Here is a 23,111-nt window from a genome sequence, read left to right as displayed (position 1 = left end):
CTTTCGGTGGCATACGGGTATTTTTATACTAAAGAGTACTATTTTAGTAACTGCCTACTGTGCAGTATCAGCTAATAAATCTATTAAAAAAAAAGATAATTTCTCAGTTGTCGTGTTTTTAGTCAACATCGACGCTGGCAACAGTTTTCCGTCACCACGTAAGCGTAAAACTAATTGCATATTTTCTCAGCACTTCCGAAAATTGTATTGTTTCCACTTGTTAACATTTCTTTTCCCCACTCCACGTTTTCATAACATATTAATTAAAAAATTTATGCTATGATTTTTGATGACTTTCCGCTTTAATTAGCGTTTAAAAAGTTTTGTTGCCTGCAACTTTTACCACTTCACGTGCATACAAATACATACACGACGCACTAATTTACTCAAATGATTTAGTATTTTTACCGCCCTCCATATAATAGCGGGAAAAAAAACAAAAATCATTTCACATACTTTCTTTTGCTATTTCATAGAAATAATCTCTTATTTTTTAATGATGTTTTCACCTGCAAACACTTATTTGGTTCATATTTTCAATATGCGTGGATTTGCCCAAACAAAACACCCACTCAAGCATCATTAATTCCCGTGTGGTCATCGTTTTTTTTATGTAACACTCTGCCAAATGTTAATAATTATAAATGTGGCCAACATTTGAAGTGGCGATTTCACCAACGAACAGCCAAAGTTCGAAATTGCGTTGCGCATGCGTTTTTGGGTTTTATTTGGAAACTTTCTTTGAATGGCGCATTTGAATATAAAAGGCATATGTATGTATGCACATTGTATGTAGATGCAGATGGCGGAGAAGGAGAAGGAGGAAAATCGAATTTCACAATTCGTTCCACCTTCACAAAGAAAAACAATAATGAAAAGAAACCGCGATTGCATAATACAATGGGAAATTGCAAATGCTACAGACATACATATAAATAGCTGCGGTAATAATATGAAGATTCATACTTCTGCACACGTACACACGTACTTGCATTGTTACATGTGTATGTAGATATGCATGTACTAAACATGAATGGCCGGTATTCGATGGAGTATTTTTTACACTGGGCAGAAATTGTTAAAATTATAAGAATAAATAATTGAAAAATATCAATTAGGTCCACAAGTTGAGTGGTCGCTCCAATAATCACTAAAGAATAATTTACCATAATATGGATCGACTGTCTAATACACTTTTGCATTTACTTCAACCAATTTTCAAAGCAGAGCTGTTTAGGGGCTTCAACAACTCCTTGATGCGTTGAAAAACGTTGACATCTCGCATTTAATGTTTGATGTTCAGGAACAAAATCAAATCATTAGGTGTCAAATCAGGGCTGTAAGGTGGATGGACCATTAATTCAATCTTTTTAGTGCTCAAATACTTTCTTGTGTGAGGCGATGCGTGAGAATTCGCATTGTCTTGATGAAGGATTATTCGTCTTGGATGGTTGGCGTTGCTTAACTCTGGGAAAATTTCTGGCTAGTAAATGGCACTTGTGTAGCACTCAGAATTTACTATTTTAAGTTTGTGCAGTTGCTATATGACCAAATTTTCCGAAAAAAGAGGTGACCGTTTTTTTTTTAACGGGACAGACTAGCAAGTGCAGCACTCAGACACTATTAAGTCCGTTGTACTGCACTCGGATACCCTTTTTAATTTTCTTTAAATCTACTCGACCTCCGAAGAAATCTAAGTAAACCTTGTCGTGCCAAGGAGCCAAGGTAATCACACATCAGTGCCAAAGACCCGAAGGCTGATTCGAGCGAAGGCTGGGCAGACGCACAGAAAATGATCCGCCGTCTCATCCTCGTCTCCACCTGCTGGGCAGAGTGCACTACCTGCACTACCTTTTCCATGTGCTTTGTCCATAGAAAGTTGCCCGTCATCAGTCCAACCAGCCTCTTACAGTCCCCTCTGCTTAGTGACTGACAGATAACATCAGTATGGCCTCTCTCAGCCTGCCAAGCTCGCTTGTGGGTTAGAGTAACCCTTTTGCTAACCGTGGCTTTGATGCCTGGAGAAGGGAGTGGCAGAACGGGCTCCGGGCCAAGGAAGCTGGTGACCGTTTCTTTCGAATGTCTTCTTCCACGAACAACTTGCGTTGGATTAAGCTCGTCTTCTAACATCAAATATCGTCAATTGCGGTTTTGTTTCTGTTTTTGTTTTAAGACTCATATGCATAGATTCAAGCTTCGAGACCTGCGAAGATGTGATAGACGTGTTTGGAATTACCAGGGCTAAGTTTATTTAATATTTCCTTACACCAATCGGCACGAGTATATTTTTAGATTATTTTCAAATTATGAGGGAGAACAAATCTTCTTGACGGCCAACTGTTCATGCAACTGTTTCTGGCATAACAATCGTTTTTGGAGGGCCTTCACGAAATTCATCCTGCAAGGATTGAAGACCACGTTGGAATTCGTTGTACCAACATTTCGCAGTGTCTTAGTGTGGTGTTTTAATGCCAAAAGTCGAAGTAAGTCGATCAATACACTCCTGACTCAATTATCAGTCGTAATAAATCATCCCACAAAAATGTTCCATCTTTTGGGAGTGATAAATTTTGCAACTTACTGCAAATACAACAAATAAAGCTCATTAGGATAAAGTAACATAAAAATTTATATGTTACTTTATCCTAAAAAATACCAATCTTTTCGATAAAAATATCGAATTATAACTCATCACACGTTGGACTGAAACGGCGGAAAATATAACCGACAACATTCGTTTCTGTGAGTTAAAACATATTTCAGTCAACCTTTAAGCTCCGCACTTAATGGTCTCCGCTATATTTTTGTTCCATTATGCTAAGAAAATTTCAAAGAACTCAATGGTTTACATACTTCTCATTAACTACAACATATCGCTCGGTTGTTAGAAGCGATATCTAATATGTGGTGCGATTAATTTCGCATCTCTCTTTCGAGAGATCTACGATTTTTACAAATAGTGTACGTCAATCATTTTTGCAATGGAGTGCGTGAAGGTCAAAATAAAAATGTTGATCACTCAAAACCATTATTAAAAAGTTATTCAAAGACAAAATTGTATGATTAATTTATGGAAAAATTACGGAAACAGTATCTCATTAGACGAAGAAGTGAATTTACTTCTATTTAGGGAGGCGCGGGAGATAGAAAAATTTAAAGCCGTTTTTCTCTCATTAAAAAACGAACTGTACATACTTAGTCACTTCATTTAGAAACTTCCTAAGGTTAATTAATTATTAAAGTTAATTAAATAATTAAAATTAAATAATTAAATAATTTTATTTTTCATTTAATTTTACATACTAAATTTCTGTATTATTCTGAAAACGAAGAGAACTGCTAACCAAATACTTTTCAAGAGGCGGTCAAAATGATTTCATTACCATTTTATCAAAATTATATAAAAAAAGTGGTAGGGCAATAACAGTTTGCCCAAATATTTCAGCGTGAAGCTCCTGCCTTAAAAAATTGAAGCTTTAGAAGAAAAGGCAGACATATGACAGCCTTGCCGTTTCCAGGTTACCGTCCATGTCTAGAGAGCATTGGAAGAATGAACAAAAAATATTAGATGGGATAACCACCAACATTTCGATAAGGATGTAGGCTTAGATCTAGTCAAATCATATGTGCAACACAAGGGGTGACTTAATAATAACACTGTTCAACAATTTTACAAAAATGTTATACCACACGAACAAACGTGAATAATTACGGAAGATTAAAATTTCAAGTTTTAAAATTTTTGGCGCAAGTGCGAGTAGTTTATCGAAAATAATATATATAAAATTACTGCAAATATAATTTTTGTCCAGAGAGTTTTATAGTAGACCCTTCCTTATCATAGAACTATGAACATTCGGGCGAATCGATTTGGACGTTACGCAATTGTGTAGCTTACTATATCAGAGATAGATATAAAAGTGAATTTGAGTAAATTTTCCAACGAAAACAGAGAGCGAATTGGTTGTACGGGTAAAATGCTAAGAATGTAATTCAACGGACCAAAGGTTACCTAAACAATCGCAACCTCCGTGAAAAAAACGCATACCTAAAGACATAACTTTTATAATGATTAGCGTTTGTTCGTGTTGAGCATCTAGTTTTGGACAGTGGAATTAAGTTTTTTTTATTAAAACAGTGTGGCTCAAAGCGTATACTCGTACTCATTTTTGAATAAACTCTACGCTATGATGATGCGCTTCAATTTGCAGTATTCGTTTCTCATACTTCGCCACAAAGTGTGTGTATCTAATATTTAATATTGGCCATGTAGATATTATATGACGTCTTCAGGTATTGGCCGATACTAGAAAATATTTATATACAATAGAATAATAAGATGTAGAGAAGCCCTGAAGAAGACAATTCCATATATCTAATAAATGTTTTTAGTAATCTGTATCTCATGTTTTTTAAAAGTGAACGAGTTAAGCTATATGACATTATAAAGATGAGGTTTCGTACCAAAAAATCTTGTGAGACTGAGCAATGACAAAATGCTTGGCTCAATACTGGTTGAGCGCGTGTTTAATGATGAGCATAAATGAATTAGCGTTTTGATGAAATTTATGGAACTCTAGGCATGTGTTCCTCTAGCAATGCCTAAGAGACTTTTTCGACCTGACCTTTGATATATCTCTCCTCTATTTTCTAATTTAGTTAAAGAAGTTCAAAGGACTAGTGAAAGGCGAAGACAAGACAAACTATCTGCTGTCGTCTCACAAACGATGGTTTTGCCAGTTGAAATTTCGAAATAGTAGGTGACTTCCTACTAATTGGAAGTCAAAATCACAATTGCATCACTTCTGAAATTGAAGAGTATAGTTCCCTCAAAACTACCTATGAGACCAGTTTGATAAACCAAGGGATTCAGTTCCTACTTATTTTCATGTGGTTTGCTGCTTTTTACGAGTAAGATCGAAATGATTCTTTTGATTCCAATAATTGAGGTGAAAGCTTTTGAAATCAAGGAATATTATCATTTTTCATTTCGATTCTGGGTAATTTTCTTTGTGTCGGAGTGCGCAATAGTTCTGCATACGTCCCACGCGAAGGCTTAAATCGCTCAGTATTTCTAGTTTGTGTCAGTTCGAGTAAAGAAAGAGAATTGGGTAGTTTTCAAGTGCTTCACTGAGATTTAATAAAGTATTCGTATAACTATCTTCCGCAACAATACCCATTAACACATTTATAAGGAAAAAATTAAGAATGTTGCACTGTGCCAACGGCAGGTTGTTTATTAGATCAGACGGCCGGTTGCTGCATTGCTGTAGACATTCGGCGCCAGTGCGTAATCTCTTCAGCTTTACATCTTTTGTTAATGATTATGCAACTGTTTGGCCATTATCCGAGCCACACAACTGCAGCTGCATGCAAAATACAAATTTACAATAACAAAGCTACCGGCATTGAATTCGATGCGCCAGCCAAGACAAATTGGTGGTATGAATAAAAATTGCTGCTGATTGGTAGCTGATATGGCTCCGAATGGGGGATGTACGACTTGAAGTTGATGGCGGCGATGTGCGTGAATTACTAATAAATTTCTGAAGCTTTGATTAACATTATATACTCGTACCTCTATGTAGTTAAAGCACATCTAAATAGAGTAAAACTCAAATCGCTAATATCAATTAAAATACAATACAATACATTAAACAAAAAAATATTAATTTTAAAATTCGCAGTATCGGGAAAGCAACTATATGCTCTGAGCGATCTACTCCCAAACGCCTTCAATCTAGGGGGCACTGAGTTCACTGAGGCTGAAATTTTGCTTTACATCCGCTTTACCGCATTTAAACAGGATCCGGCTCAAGCTATCTATCGGGGTAAAATACGTTGACAGTCAGTTCTACGTTACCGGAACAATCCGGATTTGTATCCTTCACTCCAGTAGCACTCCTCAAGCATTTATGGATAATGTTTATGCTGTTACGATAGCATCAACAAACTCGGTGTAATTTTTTATAGGAAGCTAAACTAGAACCAAAACGAGTAATAGCGTACCAGGGAATCCATTACCGCCCTATACGCCTGCAATGAAGCCATAGCAAAAAGATAGAGTCTGGAGCCACACATAGTACACTGAATTTACACAAAGGTAGTCAGACCCTTTCTTTCATATGGGGTTTGTGTCTTATAGCAAGCGTTAGAAAAAACAAAAACCAGGAGCAAAGCAGAAAGGTTGCTATGAAGAGCATGTTTGCTTGTTGCGGGCAAACTAGTTTCTTCCCCACCTTTAAATCTCCTTACGGTGCTTTTTTTTCAAAACAATTGTATGAAAAATACCTGGCTGGTTGCAATCAAACTAAATTGAATGCAAATCTGGTCAGGAAAGACCTTCGGAGGCAATCTCAGAAGACCTTTCTGAGCTGGACTACACGATCCTTTGCTTTTGCTTTGAAAATAGTTTCTTCACAAGAATTTGCGAAAGCAATGAATGAAAAAACCCACGGATCTCAGACCTTAGCCATTTTACCGTTGGGTCAAAGCAAGTCTATAAGATTGGCAGTGGCATCTAATTTAGAGAGCTCTTAGTGAACTTCAATTTATGACACCCGGTACATTATCGTGTCTTTTAGGCTAAGTTAACAGCAATAAGTAAAGCAGCCCTATTTAAAAAAGTTCTATTGAGATTTACTCTAACAGCCAGTCTGCTGTCAAATTCCTACATTTCATTAGCAGCTTCTGGAAAGTAGGTATGGAATGAAGGAGCTCCTTGCATGAAATGGATGTGAAGTACATTACGATATAACGATGCGTAACACCTTCTGAAGATTCCCAGGCTTAACAAATAAAACACGTTATTTTTGTTCAAAATTACAATAGCTGATAAATAACAACGTAATTTCCATCAAGAACAGGAATGAGGAAGAAGTGAATGCACGCCATCTATGGGTTAGGTTCGGGACTTTTCATCCCATGGAAATTGGGGCAGGGACATTCTGCCCCAATTTGTAAGCACTGCGCATAACACGGTCGTTCTTCTATCTTTGTGTAAACTTCAACTTAGTTCGGCTTTTATTGAATTGACAAATAGCGGAGTGATCAGAGACTCCGCGTGCTGTTTGACAAGAGAGGAGGTACGAAATAAAAAAATTAGATTAGTCTAAACCTTAAATTCGCACCTTAAATCGAACGTCGTACCAGCTATTCATAAGATAGTGATAGAAAGTTTCTGTAGTGTCTTTCGAATGTGGGTTAACAGAATATGCCATCGCAAAGTTTTCCGCGGTAGTAACTTGAGTAAACTACTGTTTCATAAATAATGGGAGTGTTTGCTCTTTATAGGATAGTAATAATATAGAGTAATAATTGTGTTTTGTTGGACTTCTCATTGAATTTTTTGTGTGTGCCCTCGAACGGCAGATGGTTTTGATGAGAACTTTTTTCAAGGCACAAGTCCACTCGGAGACTTGTCATAACCTACCAAAGCGTGACTAAAATAAATAAATAATTGGCGTGTAAACTTCCGTTATGTTTTTCGCCGAGCTCCTCCTCCTATTAGTCGTGTACGTCTTGATGTTGTTCCACAAATGGAAGGACCTACAGGCGACTCTGAATGGCAGTTGGTTTTTATGAGGAGCTTTCTCATGACAGAAATACACTTGAAGGTTTGCCATTGCCTGCCGAGGGGCGACCGCTGTTAGAAAAAAAAAACTGTTTCTATTATTTGGTGTTCATGCACGGAGATTCGAACCTACGAAGGAGTGACTGCTATTAGAAAAAGCGTTATCTATCATTGATGCATCATACTCCGGCCTCGAACCCGAGACTAAGTCACGTACAACTACACTAAGCAGGGGAGGCCGGCTTATTTCTTATACATTGGTGCATTCGATTTTTGTTGTTTGACAAATACAGATCACTTTCTATCAACAACAGTTTAATTTTTTTACTTTTTCTTTGCAGTTAATATAAAAACAAAAAACAAACACTAAATACCAAAATGTTGAAATTCGTACTTATCGCAACGTGCCTTGTGTTGGCGTCAAGCGTGCGCGCTCAAGAACTGAAAGTCGATGTCATCAGTACGCCGGAGGTGTGTGAACAAAAGTCGAAAAGCGGTGACATGCTGACAATGCACTACACAGGCACACTGACAGATGGCAAGAAATTCGATTCGAGGTAAGTGCACGAGACAAGCGAGCAATAGTAATGAAAGTGAAAGTTTGCTCTTCACTTGAGAAAGGGATTTAATTAATTTTTCAAATAAATTTCAAACTTTTTTCGTGACTTTCAATTTAAATAAATAGTCTATTTATGACACTTCTAGAAGCGCATACATTTCCTTTTAGGCCCTTTCACCTCCGACACTGTTGGCACTGTTGCAAGCTCAATACGCCTTTGCTCATAAATTAGGCGCCGCTATCAGCGAGATAAGCAAATAAGATAAGCGTACTGTCGCTGCTTTTTGTTTTGGCGTTATTTATAACCGCTGCCACTTGACTGCGATTTTTATAATGCTATTCGTTGTTGTTGTTGCCATTGTAATTAGATTTTTGGCGGTTTCTGCGTTTGCCGGATGGCATCAGATATTACAATATGTCTACCGCAAAGTGACTAATTTTTACTAGGCCACCCAAGTCATTCTATACGCACTTTTTTGGTGAAAGCGCATACCTAGGTACATACATACTTATGTATTTACATACGTACACACGAATGGTGTTTGGTTGCCACAAAAGTGCGAAAGTGCAACACACTGTTGCCGAAAATTGTTGTCGTCGAAACCCAATTAACAAACATTGCCCCTTTCTCCAGCACACACCACAGTGCGCACTTTCTCAGTTATGCGCTGTTGTGACGTACTGATTTATTTGCCCCTAGTTGACTTTACTGGGACGCCGCTATTGTAATTAAATTACATGCCAACAACAAAAGCATATGCCTTTTGGTCTAACAAATGGATACAAGCGGTGGGAGATCAGGCAGCGATGCGTCATTATAAAGTATATAGTATACAAATACTCGTACAAACATGCATATACATACATGTGTATGTGTAGAGATATGTGTGGATACACTGCTTGCGATAAATTTACTTACAAAATAGTAAAAAAGTACTGTTTGCGGATAAACGAGCTATTGTTGTAATATATACACAAATATACCTATGCATGTATACATGTATGTGTGTACGAGTATATATGTATTTGTGTATTTGCTGACATATTAATCCATTTGGTTATCCATTTATACATATATGCTTATCAGTTTTACCCACTTCATTAAACAGTAAAATTTGCGTATCTATTACAAACTTTTCTGTGTGACGACATTTTTTCAACACTCAGCATTATTCTAAATTTTTTCAACTGCAAGTAAATATTTACTCTCTCAAGTATAAATTTACACCGAACCCTTTTCATTGCGAAGGCACTTCCATGAAAGTAAAACACAAACATAAAACCTCCGTCGTAACCGGGTGGATTGGTGCTTGACTATCATTCAAAAGTACACAAATTCGAAACCCTATTCATGAAACACCAAATGTTAATCATGGCCGCCCCTCAATGACAAACCTCCGAGTGCACTTCTGACATTATAAAGTCAAAAATGATTACACTCATAATTATGCTCCTATGATAACATATTTGTACATCTAAAGGGTGTTAAAAAAATTTAAGGCAAAATATTTAAAGAGAGATATAGAGATAGTAAGTATCAAAAGAGGCAAAAAAGTGTTTAAAAAACTTCAGTACGCAAAGTAATGATTTTGGAGATTTAGCAATTTCTTTTTTTCAAAAGCATATAAATATTTCCAATCACAAATATCGAAGTAAAAACGGAGTAATGGAAACGTGCAATAAGTAACAGCGAAGCTAAAAAAGAGGTTGTCTGTAAAGTCGGTGAAAAATTACGAAACATTTATCAAATTCATGAAAGATATCTTCAATTTCGATTGTGCATCAGACGTTAATAAGTCAACAACACTAAGAGGCACCATCATCGATTTGCCTTTTTCAAGACACTTTACACTCGAAACACTCCCTTTCATTTCCTACTTTTTCTATCATCGTCCTATTCTCAACAGAGAAATGGTTCATTACCATGCACACAAGAAGAAGGCATATGTAAATACAAGTATGTGAATTTATATACAAATGCGCATATACATACATATACATACATATATACGCTCACTCAAGTAGGACAGAGCCAGATGTCGAACGCTGCCGAACGCGGGAGCCGATTGTGCTCTTTGTCGTTCGTTCCGCGCTCTCGCTTGCAGTTCAAGCACATTAGCTTACATTTGCTTGCATACGGAATAGATTCCTATATTTGATATGTCCATACGACTTGTATGCATCTTTACATATAGATTTGTTCTTTTTGAAAATTGCGCGAAATTGTATATGTATATGCATGTTTACATACATATATTAGTATACAACATATCTTATAAGGTATATGGAAAATATTAATATACCATACATTTTTTCCTTCATATATAATAAAAAAATTAATAATAATAACATTAAAACAACAGGTATTATTAACAAACTTGGTTTTATTTTAAATTCTTCAAGTAAATCAAATTAATAATAATCAATAAGAAGGCATATGCAAATACAAATACGTGAATTTATATATGTACATATGCGCATATGCATACATATATACGTTCACTTAAGTAGGAGAGAGCAAGATGTCGAACGTTGCCGTTCGTTTGCTTTGTTTGCTTTGTCGTTCGTTCCGCGCTTTCGCTTGCAGTTCATTCAAGGTAACGGCAATGAGCAAGGTAACGACAAATGAGCAAGGTAACGACACATTTTTTCGTGCGTGCAGCCGGCTAAATCGAATTATAAGACGTTATCACGTCAAAAGAATAATAAGTTATAAGTAACTTCTAGTTGTTATTAAATGGCTTAAGCACTACTGACGGGATTTCATTTAAATTTTTGTAATTTATTATTTAGACGTTTAGTCTTGCCATAGCGTATTAACTTACCAATTAGACGTGGTTGAAAAGAGCAAATCAGTGAGAAAGAAATAAGAGTTGATGTCAATTTAAATACCTTCGACAATATCACTTTGATTTTAGAAAGCGTCAATTCGATGTTAGAAAGTATCATATGGACTTTAAAATTGTCCACAGAATTAGAATTAAAATTATTAAATGTGCTTTGAAGAGCATTCCTTCGATTTGCGAAAACTTCAAATGTATATTCTGTCAAAAAAGTACCGCGAATTGTTCAATAAAACGCAAAATAATTGTTTAATCATCAAAATTTATTTTGTCACCTTCAAAACAGTCTACATTCGAAGCAATACACATATGCCAACGATTAGTCCAGTCATCAAACCATCTTTTAAACGCGTGTGAAGAGATCTTATGCAGCTTCTTCAGCAAATTCTCCTTAATGGGCTCTATCGACTCAAAGCGGCGTCCGCGAAGTGACAATTTAAGTTTTGGGAAAAGGAAAAAGTCACAGGGATGTAAATCCGGTATCAAAAAAGCGCTATCATGGTGCAAGATCCATGTGTTTTCTTTCCCCAATTTGGGCCGTTTCCTATCCACATTCTCTCTCAAACGTCGCATAACTTCCATATAATATTCTTTATTTACCGTAGAACTAATTGAAACGAATTCCGAGTGCACAACACCATGATAATTAAAGAAAACGAGTAGCATGACTTTCACTTTTGACCGACTTTGACGTGGTTTTTTGGGGTTCGGCTTATGTGAATAGCGCCATTCAGCCGCCTGTTGACTGGTTTGCATGTCAAACTCATGCAAGTATACCCACGTCTCATCACCTGTTATGATGCGCTGGATAAACGTTGGGTCCGAATTCACTTGCTCAAGCGTGTCTTCAGCCACCTTCTTCCGATGAATTTTTTTAAAGAAATTCAACTCTCTTGAAACGAGTCAAGCAGCCATGCGTGTGATGCCCAATTGATGGTGTAAAATGTTGCGAATTAATTAGTGAGACATGCTAAGATCACGAGTTACCTCCCTCAAACTTAAATGATGGTTTTCCAGCACCATTTCCTTGACTTTGTCGATGTTTTCATCCGTTGAAGACGTTGATGGGCGCCCACATCGGGGCAAATCTTCCACGACTCCACTCGTAGACCCATGTTTTTGATAAAGCACACTCGCCATAGGCTTTCTGCAACATTTTCAACGATTTGGCACACAACATTTAAGACAAATTCTTTGTTCGATATTTTCATGCATAGTGAAAATCGCAGAGCAGGCTGGACACCTGCTGTTGACTGATATAAGTAAATGCCAAAAACATGCTAATTGACAGATCATCCCTTCAATCTCTGCGACACTAAAGAGGACAGTTGTACCAACATTCCAGCAAAAAAAATTGAGATATATGAATAATTCCCGATATTTTTTGACAGAATGTACTTTAAAATTATATTTTAAATCTCTCCCTAAACTTTTACTAACTAACTAACATTAAATTCATTAAAAATAGTCTGTGTGCATAGGTTGTAATAACCAAGTAATAAAACTTGAATATTATATTTCAGCACAGATATCTTCCAAAGTACATTTGACGTCTCCTATTCTAAAGCACATACTTTCTAAACACAAATTTAACGCTTTTTAAAATCAAAACGATATTTGCGAAAGTGCTGTTGTAGTAATTCATTTCACGGTCAATTACACTTCGCTTGCTCTCGCATCACCAACTCTGATTGTTTATATATTTTAGTTGCAGATAAAAAAACGTCAAACAATATTGTCAACGAAGTTTTGCAAAGAAAAAATAGTTTTCATCAGAATTTTTTTTCGTGAATCTGTAAATGAAACATATGTATAAGTAAGCCACGCAGCCGGAGTCACTGGTATCAGCTAGTACGCCTATAATGTTATACATTTTTATTATACTTATGTATGTGTGTATGCATGTGCACATGTATGTATATGCATAAATGCCTTATCTGTAATGCTGCTTCCGTTTTACAAAAAGTTGAGAACTATGATTAAACGAAAAGGTGACTTTCCAATTTAAGCTTTGCTACCCGCAAATTCTGAACTTGTTTTAGAGGCTAATAGCACAAGTTGTTGGAAATGTAAGAAAGCAAAACTAAAGAAATGAAAAGGTTTTAATACAATTAGTATTTCTACTCAATATATTTTTCCTCAATTTAATTTCATTTATCCCAATGATCTTTTAATAATTCTAATTTCTCTAAATTCTTCACCTTTTTGCTAAATTATTAACGAATACGCCCCTACATTTCCAAACAGATATTCCATATGTAATATACTTATAGATGTGTATAACAAGACTTTGTTAGATGCTTGACCGAGGTTCAGCTTCAATCTGTGGTGTGCGTCTTGATTTTGTTGCAAAAGTTTTTGGGAGATACGGGTGGGCCACATATAGCGTTTGCTTTTTGAGCCACCTATTTTTTTGAGAATGGTAACACAATTGACATGTCAAATGTATTCATAATTTACTTAAATGTTTGGCATTTACGAAATGGGACGCTATACGCTTGAACGAAATTGGGAAACATTGAACAAAATTGGGAAATCATTTTCACATCGGTGGCTACGTCAATAAGCAAACTTGTCGGATTTGGGGTTCAGAAAATCCACACGTTACTGTAGAGAAGCAAATGCATCCACAACGAGTCACTGTTTGGTGCGGTTTTTGGTCTGGCGGCATCATAGGCCATTTTTTTTTTTTTTGAAAATGAGCGAGAAGCCGCTGTTACCATAAATGGCGAGCCTTACCGTGACATGCTCAACGAGTTGTTTCTTAAAATTGAAGAGGATGACAGGGCGACATTTGGTTTCAACATCACGGTGCAACTTGTCACACTGCCAAAGTTACACTCGAACTTTTGACTACCGTTTTTTGAAAACCGAATAATCAGCCGAAATTCCGGTATTAATTGGCCGCCTCGAAGCTGTGATTTAAGCGCGTTGGGCTATTTTTTGTGGGGAGCCGTTAAGGACAAATGCTATGCGAACCATCCAGAGACGAGTGATGCTTTAAAACACGAAATCGAAGTTGCCATTCATGGAATTGGAGCCCAAACAATCGAAAATGTGCTTAAAAATTGGGTTGATTGAGCTGGGTTGAAGCAAATTTTACATGGCCCACCCTATACAATATTGTGCCGTCTTCGAACGACAGATGGTATTTTATTAATAAATCTGAGATCATCATCATCTAGCTGCCTATTAGCAATTTCAAGCTCTGTTAAATTTAGATCGTCACAAATACTAGCATTCCTGTTTTTTTTGTTTTTTAATAACAATTTATTTATTTATTGAGTCAGGTTATCAAATTAGTTTTAAAATGTTAAGTCTTCAGTTATAAGCTATTCACTCCGCAGCAGTGTCCCAAATCTCAATTTCGTAGTTCCAGATTAGTGCAAATGTCGTTCGATAAATAAGTACTTATTTTGCAATGATAATTTGGACTGAGATCCAAGCAGTAAGTACAATTTCTCAAACCGATATTTTACTTCATTTAATTTTTTCCCCTTATATCTTCCTGCCAGTTTAATTTTGAGTCGATCGTAATGCCTAGATATTTTGTTTAGTTTTCAAAAATAATCTCCTTTATTGTACTTTGCATTATAATTATGTATACATACGTATGTATTGTATTATACTTATATATAAGTAGATAAATTAATTGCTTTAAAGTTTATCAAATGAAGGCAAAGAAGTCGTTAAAAAGCAGCAAATGAAAAATTTCACAACTATCCACTCCCACAATTTCCCATCTCTCAGTAAATTATCAAAATATAAATGTAATATCCAACGGAAATTACTCGTAATGATTGAGTTACGTAAGCAGAGATTTCTGATGCATTCCTATGGAGATAAGTTCATACATGTACCGATCACCCAACATCCAATAAAACATTTGTGTGCGGCATTCCACTTGTCTCCCACCAACATTTTAACAGGACCTACGTAAGTGCACATACATAAGTACGATACATAAACATATAAATAAGTAAAAAGGCATACATATACGTATATATGTATTAAGATGACAGGGTGCTTGCTCTTAATATATAATATTACCCGTACAAATACACACAAACTCCAACTTGGACCTGCTCGACCTGCTCTACACGAAATTCAAATTTGGTCGAGCAAAAGCGAGTAAAGCAAAAAAATAAACTTCGGCAGTCAATTGCCATAGTTTTAACGCTGATGTCGCCGCTTTAAGTGCCCGTGGACAACCGGTTGCTAGTAGTGGTGGCATGCAACATTTTTGGCAATTTCGTCAAAGCGCTCATATGTGTATGTGTAGTGTGTGGTGGGGTGAGCAAATTGTATTAGGGCAGCAAGAGGCAACAGCAGATGCGAATATGAAGCAACTGAAGCAGATACTTATTTACTCGTATGAAGCGACTACGCAACGCAGGAGAAAGTTTTTGATTTCTGTTTAATTTACCGTGATTTCATTTTAGTTTGCAAGTTTCGCTGTCTCTTCAACCAGGTAGTGAAGCTTACAAAAACACAAAAAAAACGCGCAAAACAAGGCGAAAAAATAAAAGCAAACCAGTCAAATTGTTAAACTCTATGCGCTGACAAGTGTCACTTGTTGCTGCCACCCACACACATGCAAACGCAAAGCGGCAAGTGTCTTTCAAATGTTGGCGTTCAGGGTACTCATGCTTCCAATCGTTGGACAAGCACCACTTAGTGTGACCATTAGTCAGTCAACGTTTGGACAATCAGTTTCGATCAGCCAAAGCGGGTTGGGTAAACGTTTTGATGGCATTCGTCAACTGTCTGCTTATTGCAATTTAAATAGCAAAATGTTGCAAAAAAAATAATTTAATACGAAATATGTAAAAATGCAAAGTAACGGTAGTTGATTTGATGTTAAAAGTGCCCGCAGCATCGCTTTATTTTACTGTTCTTTAGTCTTTGCAAGCAGCTTTTGTAAGCCACATTTAACGTCATATGCTAGTCGGCGAGGCGTATAAGCAACATCTTAGCCGCCAGAACGGATGTGCCCCGGAAATTAACGCGTACCAAAGAAGCCAAGTAGTTAGAATACTGTGTAAATGGTTACGAGTAGCTCTTTGGCTGCTAGTTGCACTTGACGGTTAACGCCTGGCTTGTTGGCTTGTTGCAACAACACTAGTGAGCACACACTATTTAGCGACTTGAGATACCTTGCATTGGCAGCAGATTTAAAAGCAAAGATTTACCTTTAAAATTAGTAAGAACAACTTGGTAGGAAAGAAAGAGTGATAAAAAGAAACATGCGTAAGCTAACGAGGCGCTGCCAGCATATTCAAGTAACAATTAAGTTGGACATAAACAAAAAGCAAGAGGCTGCCGCACAAGTCAGCGGGATGAAACTTACAGCTGCTTTGTGAGTAAATATGGCAGTTTAAGAGCAAAAAGAAAACAATTTTATGTATAAGTGGGCTATCACGTAACAAGGAAATGCCACAAACAGCACTTCAAATACGCCTGAAGTTATTTTTTTGTTTCCGTACTCCCTCCCTTACCAGCTCCAAATAAGCACTTGCCTACAAACATAAACAGAAACAAACCTTTAATTGTCTTTAAATAGCAGCTATTGGTTTAATACTAAGCTATCAATACCATCTATGTCAATGCAAGCGCAAACTTCTTCTTCCAACAAAGTCAATTGAACAATGGCGACTCTCTCATTGACCTCCAAACAATATTATTTTCATGTCAAAAACATACTACGAGTTAGCATGAGATTAGATTGAAAACTTCGTTAGCGCAATTGTGCTTCGTCTTCATCTTTATACACTTCGTCGTTTTCTAAATGCTTCCATAGGTAAACATAATACTCATCTCAAGAAAAGCAGAAAGATATTAAAAGGAAAAATGCACAAAAAATCGCCATGAATATTTCAGTAAATGCAATCAACCGCTTGAACGTTGGAAATTTCTATTGCATACGTGCTTGATTAATTATAAAAAGGATTAATCCTCTAAGCGAGCGCGTGACAAGGTACGAAAATTGCATTATGCGCAGGAAATTGAGTAAGAAGCGAAACTAGTAAGCAAAGCTTCCAGCCATAAAATCGGTGGAATGTAAATAATTATTTTTAGAGCAGAGTTGCCAATGTCAGTAAGAAAATAGCAATTTTTTTTCTGGCGCACAATTATTATGATAAGATCAGCACTAACCAGTTACAACACATTATCTCTCGGTCAAAACATCAAATTGTAGTAAATAGGTGAATAATTGGCACAGTGCGGACTGAGAGACATGGAGTCTATATGGTGTAGTTGACCTGATAGACTGCACCATTTCAAACAGATCGGATAGTAGGGAACAGATAACGCTATAGACAACTTGGAATGTACATATTTAATGCCCTTCATGTGACTGGCGTGCCCTTTACAGAAGTACCTATGATTAGGGCAACCCAAGCTATATTTCAGCATGTTTTTGGCACGCATGCTAGCAACGAACTGAAGAAATGCTCACACGGTTTACAATAAAGCTTATTTTGCAGAAGAAAGGCAATACATGCAAAAAAAAAATTGTCAAAAGTCTACGCGGTTTTTGGTTCACTTCAAACTTCAAATTAAATGCGCTATAACTCTGCAGGCTTTTTCGAAAATTTCTGAAAAAAAGTTTAAAATTACGATGAACCTTTATTGAGTTTTTTTTTTAATCTACACAAAGTTTCGAGCTCGGATGTTTATGGTTTTTGAGTTAGAATGAATTACATTATCATAAAAAATAATTTAAACAAATACACTGCATAGGCATTTTAAGAGCACACATTAGAATTTAATAGCATATTTTTTAGCAATTTTTAAGTATATATTTTGGGATGCCCTGACTTTGATGAAAAAGATCCAACCCATCTATTTAGTAAAGTTTGCAGTTTTTTTGTGTTCGCTTCGTCCCTTTTTTGCAGATAATGAAACGAAATGAAAAATGCTTTTCGTTTTCGCTTATTTCAAGTCTTTATTATAGATTTTGCAGACCACTTACAGCTAATATGAGCTTAAATTTAATAATAAATGAATTAATATAGAAAACTAGTTTAGAAATTTATAAAATTCATTCTTTGACACAGAAAAATAAAATATAAAAAAATAAAAATTGAGATCTCATTGAATTCTCTTAGAGCGCCGACAATAGGAGAGAAGGAGTAGGAGGAGGACAGTGATAGTATAGACTTTTACTCTCTAGAGATCTCACTCTCTCTGTCTGTCTCTAGACGGTCATTCTGCATCAGTTGCGCGAGTGGTCTGAAGTTGGTTACACTTCGAGTGCCGGACCCTGTATTTAAAATCAAAACATTACAACAAAAAAAGTTAATTTAAGCGATTCAAATATTTATTTAAATCTTAGTCGTAAATAAGACAAGCAAATAAAAAATTGTACAAACTACAAACAATGTTTTGTGCAAATATACGAGTATTACGAGCAGTTGCCTATATAAAATTATTTTGAAGTCGGTATTAAAATTTCAAATAAAAATAAAATTTCAAATTCAAATAATTTAAAGCATTTATTTAAAAACTAAAATTGTAACCGAATTGATTACGAAGACGTTCCGCAGTTAGTAGTAGCCTCTATCACCATTGTTAGAGAGAAATATCAATTTCTTAATCAAAACTACTATGCATCTGTAGGACTTTCTATTAAATGAAATTTATAATTCGATTTAGCCGGCTGCACGCACGAAAAAATGTGTCGTTACCTTACTCATTTGTCGTTACCTAGCTCATTGCCGTTACCTTGAATGAACTGCAAGCGAAAGCGCGGAACGAACGACAAAGCAAACAAAGCAAACGAACGGCAACGTTCGACATCTTGATCTCTCCTACTTAAGTGAGCGTATATATGTATGTACAGGCGCATATGTAAATATATAAATTCACGTATTTGTATTTGCATATGCCTTCTTATTGATTATTATTAATTTGATTTACTTGAAGAATTTAAAATAAAACCAATTTTGTTAATAATACCTATTGTTTTAATGTTATTATTATTAATTTTTTTATTACATGTGAAGGAAAAAATGTATGGTAATATTTACCACATACCTTATAAGATATGTTGTATACTAATATATATATATAAACATGCATATACATATACAATTTCGCGCAATTTTCAAAAAGAATAAATCTATATGTAAAGATGCATACAAATCATATGGGCATATCAAATATACGAATCTATTCCGTACGCAAGCAAATGTAAGCTAATGTGCTTGAACTGCAAGCGAGAGCGCGGAACGAACGACAAAGAGCACAATCGGCCCCCGCGTTCGGCAACGTTCGACATCTGGCTCTGTCCTACTTGAGTGAGCATATATATGTATGTATATGTATGTATATGCGCATTTGTATATAAATTCACATACTTGTATTTGCATATGCCTTCTTCCTGTGTGCATGGTAATGAACCATTTCTCTGTTGAGAATAGGACGATGATAGAAAAAGTAGGAAATGAAAGGGAGTGTTTCGAGTGTAAAGTGTCTTGAAAAAGGCAAATCGATGATGGTGCCTCTTAGTGTTGTTGACTTATTAACGTCTGATGAACAATCGGAATTGAAGATATCGTTCATGAATTTGATAAATGTTTCGTCATTTTTCACGTTTTTGTAAATGTAACTTGACCTATTCCATTGCAATTCCATTTACCTCCTCCTCTATATCCATACAAAATATCTATCAGACAAATAAAATTAAAATTTTGTTTTGAAAATTGCAACCATTACATTAGTATTTTCTTATGACGTTGTCACGTTAAACTATCGTCAGTAAACCGACTTTATAGACAACCTCTTTTTTTACAGAAAATGGGGGATTTTCGTAATGAAAATTTTACTGTAACAAAATTATACTCAAAAATTCAGGAAATCGAATCGTCTAGTTCCGGTATTTTGGGAATTTATAGTTTATATAGCATCATTATGCAAATATATCAAGATGCGAGCAAGCCATGCTTCGGAAAGTTTCCACAGATCATTTATATATGTGCATTGAGCCTGACAAAGGTGATACGCATAGGAGAGTGTAATTTATTGGTTTATACTCATAATGTTATAGATGAAGCCAATTCAAAATTCCAAATATGCAACTAGTTACATTTTTAGCTGAAGGGGATGCCTTCTTTTACAACAAAATGGCAATCCTTCACAACTCATTTACATACAAACATTTATGTATGTAAGTATTTAATTAGGAAAACGAATATATTTTGCATATCTACGTTTTATTATCAATCCAAAGCAAATATTTCAAGAAAATATATTCTTAGTCAAATGTTCAAATATTGTCCAGTCGGTTGAATTCATTCAATTGGGCAGACAATTAAATTGAAAAATTACTTTGGGTCGCCTGCACGCCAACAAAGCTAACAACAGCTTGCACAGGACATTTTCCCGTGTTTTACATGCAAAGAAAGGAAAAGTGCGGCGCACACCCAAAGGGGCTGACACCGTTTGTTTGCAATTTCATCAACGTTTGCATAATTAAAACGACAGCAAAGCGAGCGGTATGAGAATCCCCCCCCCGGACGGCATGTATGTGTGTGTAAATGCAAAAGTGGAGGTAGATAATTTAGTAGCTGGACAAAAGGTAGACCAAACCAGACTATAACAATTTCATAAATAATTGAGTAAATGCAGAGCCAAGCCAAAAACAAAAAAACTCAGGTCACGTTCTCACGGCTTTTATCTTCCCACGTCAATGTAAATTAGTACAAAAACAACTATGTACAAGTATGATGTCTACAAAAACAAGCGCAAGGACAATGGAGTAGTTGTCAACAGCATTCCATGCATAGGAAGTTTATGTTTTTATTGTTTGTTTGGCGAACTTGGTGAACCACGTGCGCACTGCCAATGTGGTAAAATGCTCTTCGCCGTCAGAATAACAACAGTTAGCGGCTAAGAGCTCGACGAAATATTAAAGAATGAAGAAGAAGAATGCACGTGAATTACTCAAGCAATGAATATAACGAAGATGAAAACACAATTGTTTTTTGTTAGAAACCCGCTTGCCATTTTCTGTTTTTATTGGTGATATAAAGCTGCTGCTCTTCATCAGTTCCACTTGTTGTTCAACTTTTTTCAGTCATCTTCAGCAATATTTCTCGCTTGACTAGCAAATAAGTGAAGTGATGCAGTATTGTTGACCGCAAATACAAAACAATATCAGTTTTATATGCGCTGCGACCACCACTTTCTCCGGCTCCGTTTCGGAGCTTACGCAAATCAACTAGTGACCTGTAGACCTATATTTGCACTGCAACAAAAAAAAAAGAAATATAAAAATTTATGTAATTTTGAGAAAGTGACGCCGCAGAAAAATAAAAAATTGTTATGGAATGATGAATTATATAACTGGGGCTAGAAGCTGACGCGCGTAAGAGCACTCATGCATGCCACTAAATGCCCGTACATTCATTGCCAATGTACGACCTCTATTCCACCTCCTTCGCTCATTGGAATGACACATTATGCCGCAGAACTAATGAACTAGCAGGCGGCATTGGTGTAAAATATTGCTTCTACGATTTGGGTTGCTTCTAAAAAATATTAATTTGTTACTCGTTCACTACTTCACATCACCCACTAAAAAATTGCAGATCATATCTCTTGTTTTGGGCCTGAAATAGAAAACGCGAATGCGCCTTCGCGGACCCTCAACATCACTCTAACTGCTTTCAACTGTATAAGTACATACATACATACATACATACAAACACACACTTTACGTACAGTGTGCAGTTCTTAAACTTCTACTTCTTAAACTTTAACCCAAAACGGCCAAATACCAGAGATTCTTAGATTCAAGTAGCGTTCTAGAAGTTGTATTTGGATAATAAAACTTTTCAAAGCCGATTGGATTATGATAAAGGAACCAGTGTAAGAGCTATTTCCTATCAAAGTTTAATTGTTTTCAACCTTACTATAATAGTCTATTGTTGGAAAGGTCAGGCGGAGTAGGACTTAGATTCACTTGATGTGTCTAACTGGCGTCCATTAGCATGAGAGAGAAATGACTGGTGCGCTTTGTTAAACTCAGTCAAAAACGCTTAAGCGGTTATCGCACCAATTAAGAAAAAAAAGAGTTGTATTACGTCTAATAAATATATATAATAAAACTTTTCAAAGCGAAAAGTTAAGCCGATATACATATAATTGGCGCGTACACCCTTTTTTGAGTGTTGCTTTTCTTCATTTTAGTGTTTCACCGAGATTCGAATCTACGTTCTCTCTGAGTTCCGAATGGTAGTCACGCACTAACCCGTTCGACTACGTCTATTACAGAACATCTTTATTACATGATCTTTCATTTATGTACATCATTCGGCAATCTTAACGATTGACTTAGACTATTATTACTCTGAGCGAACTAATTGGCTCACTGACTGACATGTATGTAAACTGACGGAGTATGTAATTTGATTACCATCTATTTTTCTGCAAATGTTGTTTGCATAGTTTCAGAAAGAAAAGCTTTGCAATTAATTTAAGAACTCGAGTTTTGTGGCTGATATCTTGCAGATACCACGAGATATATCAGCTCTATTGTAGAACAACGATTCCATGTCAAATGATCCAAGTATTTTGGACATTGTTGAAAATTTTTCTGAAAGTTGGTTTATTTGTAGGCTTGAGTATAGTATAATAAGAACAACCTACCTACCTACCTAATAAGAACTTAGCTAAAACAGAAAATTATGGTATAGTTTTTAAAATAGTTTTTTAACATTTAATTTTTTTTTTTGGTTAATAGATACCTTTATAAATTGTTTGTTGGGAAAAAATGTATTGTTTTTATTAAAAAATTTTTGAGAAAACTTCCCTCTGATGTTTTTCTTATGTTTTCAATATTAGCTGAGATTATGCTCAGTAATTTCTGAAGGTTTTAGTTCGTATTCCCTTAACTGTTCGAGTTATATTCAAGTATGTCCAGCGAACTAGTAAAAAGTGCCTGCTGACTAAAGTATTATTACCAAGTAAACATCTTCAAAGAACAGTCTGTCTAATCTAATCTAAGCAACTGAAGAAAACTTCGAGTATGAAAGGAAGCAATTATTATGAATAGCTACAGTACAGTGTGCCAGATATTTCCAAATTTGATAACCAATAGTGCAGTTCTTAGTTTTGATTTTGTCACTCC

General features: G+C 35.9%; 1 protein-coding gene across 4 annotated transcripts in view; it reads left to right on the top strand.

Annotated features, from left to right (window-relative positions):
* The window catches only part of LOC128866799 (FK506-binding protein 2), a 65,123-nt gene that overhangs the window by 13,022 nt on the left and 28,990 nt on the right, over window positions 1–23,111 (top strand). For all 4 annotated transcript variants that reach the window (XM_054107785.1, XM_054107783.1, XM_054107787.1 and 1 more), the window contains one exon: window positions 7,915–8,130. In XM_054107785.1, coding sequence (XP_053963760.1) covers window positions 7,952–8,130 — 179 coding nt within the window. In that variant the 5' untranslated portion in view covers window positions 7,915–7,951. The remainder of the gene's footprint in view (window positions 1–7,914; window positions 8,131–23,111) is intronic.

The sequence above is a fragment of the Anastrepha ludens genome, chromosome 6 (assembly GCF_028408465.1).
Source record: "Anastrepha ludens isolate Willacy chromosome 6, idAnaLude1.1, whole genome shotgun sequence".
NCBI lineage: Eukaryota > Metazoa > Arthropoda > Insecta > Diptera > Tephritidae > Anastrepha > Anastrepha ludens.
The sequence above is the reverse complement of the archived record's forward strand: the minus strand, read 5'-3'. Positions and strand labels throughout refer to the sequence as shown.